This window comes from Engraulis encrasicolus, chromosome 20, assembly GCF_034702125.1.
Source record: "Engraulis encrasicolus isolate BLACKSEA-1 chromosome 20, IST_EnEncr_1.0, whole genome shotgun sequence".
In the NCBI taxonomy this organism is placed as follows: Eukaryota; Metazoa; Chordata; class Actinopteri; order Clupeiformes; family Engraulidae; genus Engraulis; species Engraulis encrasicolus.
This window is the reverse complement of record NC_085876.1, coordinates 810,001-817,500: the sequence shown is the minus strand read 5'-3', so window position 1 is coordinate 817,500 and position 7,500 is coordinate 810,001. Positions and strand designations below refer to the sequence as shown.

Sequence of the window (7,500 nt, the reverse complement as noted above, 5' to 3'; positions counted from 1 at the left end):
GTGTGTGTGTGTGTGTGTGTGAACGCTGTGACTTTGACAATTCTGCTCTGATTTTGCAGTATTGTTCCTTTGTGCTATCACAATTTCTTTGTAAAATCTTGGCCAATTTGATCAATATTAAAGGGTGGCACAATAGGCTTGACAATGTGAATGGCGTATGAATGGACATTTTTAGTGAAGTCAGACAAAGTGTGTTTTTAGACAATTTTGATCAAGTATAGTAAAGAGAATCATTTGGAATGTTCCAGTTCCTTTCTTCATTCCCAGATTTGAAATCCCTCTTGCATGTTTTTTAGAGCCGTCAGTTTAGCAAGGCTTTAGCCCCCAGGCGCTAACACTTTAGCCATGTTCAAGCATCCATATACCCATTTTTTATTCATGTTTTGGGTGTCTGATGTCATGGGAAAGTGGAAAGTTAGCTGGAGCATTCTTCCAAATGACGGTCCTTTCTAATTTTGATCAAAGTTTCAAAACACACTTTGCACTGATTTAGCTAAAACTGTCCATTCAATACAATTCAAACCCTTTAACATAGATCAAATTTGCAAGACATTTGCAAGGGAGTTATGACAGTGCAAGGGAACAATGATGCAATAGCAGAGTGGGATTTTGCCAAAGTTCTAATTTTTGAGGGGCGTTTGATGCACCCTAGTGCGTGCGTGTGTGTGTGTGTGCGTGTGTGCATGCATGAATGTGTGCGTGTGTGCATGCACGCGTGTCTGGACTGAGATATAGAGTGCATGTGGAGGGATGATGCTGCACTGTCTCACCTGGAAGTCAGCGCTGCCCTCCTCTCCTCCACCCAGGAACTTACCAGGAGGCCCCTACAGACAGAAGGACCGACAGACAGGGGGAGAAAACAGGAGAGAGACAGGTAGACAGGTAGACAGAGAGAGACAGGCCAGTCAGACAGACAGGGAGGGAGGAAGAAAGAGAGGTAGATAGACAGACAGACAGACAGACAGACAGACAGACAGACAGACAGACATGGAGAAAGACAGATCTTACATATCTTACATATCATGTCAACGTAACATCTATAATTCCAGAGAGTGATGCATTTCTGGTGTGATAACTGAATGTGATGAAGGTGGCACATGAGAGATAAAGATTGGATGTTATACATGTTCTTTCATATTGTGTGTAATATGTATTGTGGTAAAGGTTGCTTGGCCCAGAAGATACCATAGCTCTTGTGTCACAAAGACTGCACATGTGGAGACAACAAGTGATATACAATAGTGTTGTGACCACCTGATGTAGTCTATATTTCTTGTATGAATGGATGTGATGGAGGTGAGCATGTGAACTACTGAATTTAATATGATTGAAGTGATCCGTTGTGATGGACGTGACAGGGTGAACTGCTGTGTTTAATATGATGGAAGAGACACAGTAGGCCTATGATGGAAGGGTAACATTTTACTTGATGGACGTGTCATTAACATTATGTCAATGCCATAAAAATTTTCTGATTGTGACATTCGGTTTTGGTAAAGGCATCCGAAACAATAACAACTTTTCATGACAATAAAACATTTATGATATTGACATAATGTTTATGACTCATCCATGACGGTGTTATGACACAATGGAAGTAACAGTGTGATGATTTGCTGTTTTGAATGTATTGGAAGTGACACAGTGCAGGGGACATAAAAGTGTGAACTGCTGTATTTAAAATGGTGAAAGTGACACAGAGAGATGGACATAACACTGTTAGCTTCTATATTGAATGTGATGGAAGTGACACATTGTGATGGATGTAACAGTTTGAACTGCTGCATTTAATGTTTATATACACAAAGTCTGGGAGGAGTCCGCCGAATGATTGGCAGCTGCCATTACTGCTCCCGCCTTCGCAGAGATTTAATCCCTCCTACCCATTCATCTGTCTTGCACAAAGACTCAAGAATTGTCCCACCTCCTCCCCATTCTCCTCCATTTCACAAGTAGTCCCACTCTACCATCCCTGCACAGGGGGGTGAGGGCGGATCTCATCTCGCATGATCTCTGCTCAGAGCTCCATCAGAGCATCCTGTGGCCAGCTACCACATGTTGCTTAGTGACAACTGCACCAAACACTCCAAGGGTGACCTAATGAACTGTGATGAAAGTGGCTGTGTGATGGAGGTGGCAGTGTGATTATATGCTTACAGTATGATTATACGCTAAGATTATGTACAGTATGAGTATATTATGATTATATACTGTATGATTATATATGACAGTGTGATTGTATGACAGTGTGATTATATGCTGTATTTACAGTTTTTCTCAATTGGTTTTGTACATTTCTCACAACAGAATAATCATTCTCAAAACTTCTTGTTCAATTGTGACTTCCTGCTGTTACCTGTGCACATGGTAAAATACGTTTCTCGTAGTTTTCAGCATTTAGCAAATGCTTTCATCACCATGCAAATGGTTGTGTACAATTCTAAGTGTTTTTGTACATTATCAATTGATTTTGTCGTGTTCTGCAAAATGCTTTGTTATGATAATCCATGAAAGATCTCACTCCCCAAAACATTTACACAGTGACATAACATTTTGATGGCTCTGACACGTTCACAGACACAAAAACCTGGTTTTGAGATATTGGCCAAGGGTTTTGAGCAAGAGATTGGGTTTTGCAGGTCATCCATGGTGTTTTGCCACTTGTTAAATCTTTTTTGGAAATGAACGTGATGTTTTGCAAAATGCGAGTAAGATTCGAGAAATGTACAAAACCAATTGAGAAATACTGTAATGTGATAGAGGTGACAGTGTGATGGAGCTAACACATGTGTTGGAGGTGACAGCGCAAGTTGTACACTGGTGTGGGCTGCCATATTTAACCCCTTAGTCCCGAGCCACTGTCGCCGAGTACTGTCACAAAAATTGTAATGGCTATGTCTTAATCTGGTACTTAAGGCTCTCGGTAATGTCATAGCAATGTTGTTATGATGTAGTCGAGTATTTTCAGCAAATAGTGAATAGGCCCGCAGTCAACCCCATCTGCACTAAGAGGCTACTGTGACAAAGCTAACACAAGAGATGGGGGTTCTATATAAATGTGATGGAGGTGGCATAGTGCGATGGAGGTGACAGTGTGGGGTGCGTACTGGTTTGCCCGGTGGCCCTGGCAGCCCAGGAGGTCCAGGAGTTCCCATCATGCCCTGCAAAAGGAAACAGGAAATAAGAGTGTCAGCAGAGCAACAGGGATTTTTTCCCCCTAGGATAGAGACGCCACAGATAGCCAAACTCGGCTTCTGATTGGTCAAGCTTCAAGATAGCAAGCCGATTTGAACCGGCTACTGTGTGTTTGCGCTTTGCCTTTGCAACTTAACGCGTGGTTCTTCAATGCCCTGTTACAGGTTAGGTTTAGGGATGGTTTTGGTCTGGACACAATTTCGCAAACGAATTTGCCATTCCCGTGCTTATTTCGCTGTTCTTGGTCAAAGTAAAGCAGCCGAAACATTGCTTTACTGACAGGTTAGGTTTAGGGATGGTTTTTGGTCAGGGCACAAGTTAGAGCATTTTTGCGTTTGAAGCTCAACCAATCAGAAGTCCAGTTTGGCCATCTGTGGCATCACTGTCCGAGGGAAAAAATATCGCCACCAGGTCATCATAAAAATGGTGGCTGAAATGGCAGCCATTATTTCAACAGTACATTCACAAGGATTTATATATTATTATATTTATTTATATATTTATATATTTATATACTTATTATATTATTATACAGCTACACTGTACTACACACAGACAGGCCGAAGTGAAGGCTATATCAAGGCACTATATGTATACCACCATGTGCAGATAGTGGTCTCATTCGATACTGCATGCAGCGAGTAAAGCATTCTGGACTGAAACTGTTACATGAGGTTTAGAAATTGAGTTAAGCCAGTGTATAGGCTACTGGATAGGCTGGTGCAAATACACTAACGCTCACTACTAATGTGTATAAGGCTATATGTATACGGCTAGTTTACCTTTGGTCCTGTCGCGCCCAACTCACCGGGGAGCCCGATAGGCCCAGGTGCACCCTGGGAAGAGAAGGATATTTACGGTGCAATTAGATAATAGGTCACTTAAGGTGCAATTACATGCTTCACCACACTGCAGATGTCATATTCGTCTCTGGAATCAAAGAACCCATTCAGAAGAGCTCTCAGCACAGCAATCAATGACACATTATGGCCTTTTCATGCATGTGGCCTCTGATGTTGAACATGACGCCTGACTTGATTACAGAGACTAAATACATGACGTGTGAAGAAAGAGATAGTACATTGGAGAGTGGAGACACACTGTAGCAGCAGCTGCTTTTGAGCTTCAGTGGTTCTTGAGACACTACTGAGAGAACCTTCTGCCTCCTCTGAGAGGATGGATGAGTTGTGTGTGTGTGTGTGCGCGCACGTGAGCGTGTGTGAGTGCGTGCGTACGTGCGTGCGTGCGTTTGTGTGTGTGTGTGTGTGTGTGTGTGTGTGTGTGTGTGTTTGCGGGCAGGTTGTTAATAAATGAAAGATGTGTCCCTGTATGAAACTGTTATAGAGCAGCTCTATTATAGCTCTAGACATAAAAGCAGCCAATCATGTCTTGTTGTGTGGGTGTTTGCCAGTGATGTGTAAACTAGGAGTAGAAGTACATTCATGATGCAGAGTGAGTACACTGTAAAAGATTGTCGTGATTTCACATTAGAATTCTACATCAAGAAGATGTATATACCAGTTTACTATTCACTGTTGTAATGTGCAATGCATTGTGGGATATCATATAGAGTACAATTCACAATTGTAAATGTACAGCAGCACATAATACTTTTTACATCATACTGTTGTAAAGATCTGTTTTGTCAGGGCTGCTGTCCTGATGCAAATGTATGCAAAGCCACATGCAGAAATTGTGGAGCTCAGGTCACATTCTGATTGGATGCTTTTAAAACATGCATACAGGCCTGATAGAGGTGGAGAGGATTTGAACTGATTTGAACTCTTCAATCGCACACACCTGGTCATGAGCAAGGAGGTAGAGATAGGAGGGTTTACAGACATCATCGGAGCATAGTACGAAATTATAGCAAGGGGAGTCCAATTTTCTTCTTCCATGGTCAAATTGGAAGCATGGTAAAGTGTGGAACAGGTCATAGGATACAATAGTGAATGTTTGTCACCTGTCCTTAATTATCCCCCACAATTAATGCTGACCGACAGCTGCAGTAAATTTGGCCACAAACTGAGCACTGACAACCGGATATTCTCTTTCGACCAAATTTATGGAGTACAAATTTTGTCCATCATGGCATCGCACACACTGACCATGTGCACCATGTCATTAAGCATAAATGTATTAGTTCTATGGTATTAAAGCAACACCTTGTACTACGAAGACAATAGGAGCCTATATTGGATTGGAGCCAATTTTGGTCCCCTAAGGGAAATTCTTTCTCTCCATTTATCCCATTTGGGCAAGTGAATCACATTGAAGTACACACACTAGTCCGTAGCAGTGGGCTACCTGCTGAGTGGCGCCCGGGGAGCTGTGTGGGGGTTAGGTGCCTTGCTCAAGGGCACTTCAGCTGCGGTCCGGTCGGGCATTGAATCGGGAACCCTTGGGTTGCCAACCCAGTGCTCTAACCACTGAGCCACGACTGCCCCCAACTACTACACTGTGGCCAATGCATTTTCCATTGAGTGATACTGCTTACCCAATCTACCTTCTTTGGTCATGAGCCAGCTGATTGTAAATGACGTCCAGGTGTGCTAATTTCAGCTCAGTGCAATTCAAAACGGGCTTCTCTCTGCTAAAAGGGCATGGGAGAAGCCAATGATGGTTTGTCCATTTATACAGACGATGGGCAGGTCATAGAGCATAAACGATGCTCAGGTGTGGCAGCCCCCTGTGGTTCAATTTGGCTTTTTGATGGCTTCGGCAACAGAATATATCTCAAAATCCCATGAGAAGGAATGGAATGGCCCAGGACCATTATTTTCAAAGACTGTATGTTGTGAAGTTTCCAGTGTTTGCGTTGGAAGAACACAACAATTAGCTGACAACTTGTTGCTAGCAATTTGGTGTAATTTTACAACAATTAGCTGGCAACTTTTTATTGCCAGCAATTTGCTTTAATTTTACTTCAATGAGCTGGCAACTTTTCACCAGCAGTTTAATTTAATTTCACACCAATGAGCTGGCAACTTTTTTGCCAGCAAATTTGTTGTAATTTTACAACAATTAGCTGGCAACTTTTTATTGCATGCAATTTGCTTTAATTTTACTTCAATGAGCTGGCAACTTTTCACCAGCAATTTAATTTAATTTCACACTAATGAGCTGGCAACTTTTTTTTGCCAGCAAATTTGTTGTAATTTTACAACAATTAGCTGGCAACATTTTATTGCCAGCAATTTGCTTTAATTTTACTTCAATGAGCTGGCAACTTTTCACCAGCAATTTCATTTAATTTCACACCAATGAGCTGGCAACTTTTTTTGCCAGCAATTTGCTTTAATTTTACTTCAATGAGCTGGCAACTTTTCACCAGCAATTTCATTTAATTTCACACCAATGAGCTGGCAACTTTTCACCAGCAATTTAATTTAATTTCACACCAATGAGCTGGCAACTTTTTTGCCAGCAAAATTGTTGTAATTTTACAACAATTAGCTGGTAACTTTTCACCAGCACTTCAACTCAACTTCACCTTACTGGTGCAATGTGCAATTAATGAAGATTGGCCAACAGGCTGGCCCACTTGAGCCATGAAACTTCCCACACATTAAAAGGACAGGTGTTTCAGTTATTTTGTCCAACCACTGTGTAGACAATTCCACATATATATGGAATGTTTACTTATAAACATGGATCAGAATGAAAACTTTTTGGAACTGAAGTTTTGATATGTGCATTAAACAAGGGCCAAAACCAATCCATTTAAGAATATCCTTACACTTTTTAAAACACTATCTTAGAAGGAGCCCAGTCTGTTTTTAAACTATAGTTCTAGAGCAGGAGCATCAATGATTGGAACATTCTAGGAACTTGTTACCTTTTTGTCTTGTTACTCTGCTGTCACACTCTATATCTAACCAATCTGTCAATTAGTGCCTTGCCTCACTTCATTACTAATCACTTTCATGTCGTGATTCAATGATTGCCAGCACCTGCCCAATGCCTGATTACTCTGGTCACATGGTTCACTTGCCCCACTATATAAACCTGGACTGTCACACTGCTTTGGTTGCTTGTCTGAATGGCACAGCATAGCGCCTGACTCACTGGCGCTCACTGGTATTGGCAATCAATTGATTAGCCGACTAGATGAGTGGTTGGTTTGTTGACAGGGTGGCTGACAGCATAGTGCCAGTTGACCAGCTAGCTGCCTGGCAGGTTGACTGACAGCCTGTCCGCCTGGTCAGTTGACTGGCTTGCTGCCTTGCTTGTTGACTGGCCAGCTGCCTGTCCGGTTGACTGGCTGCCTGGCTGGTTTAGCCAGGCAGCCAGTCAACCAGCCAG

At 42.1% G+C, this 7,500-nt stretch overlaps 1 protein-coding gene across 1 annotated transcript in view; it reads right to left on the bottom strand.

The window, feature by feature from the left end:
- col9a2 (procollagen, type IX, alpha 2) overlaps positions 1–7,500 on the bottom strand; it is a 48,039-nt gene that overhangs the window by 27,045 nt on the left and 13,494 nt on the right. Inside the window, exons 8-10 of the mRNA XM_063186190.1 lie at positions 3,978–4,031; positions 3,108–3,161; positions 771–824 (exon numbers count right to left, since the gene is read on the bottom strand). Of these exons, the coding sequence (XP_063042260.1) occupies positions 771–824; positions 3,108–3,161; positions 3,978–4,031 (162 nt within the window). The remainder of the gene's footprint in view (positions 1–770; positions 825–3,107; positions 3,162–3,977; positions 4,032–7,500) is intronic.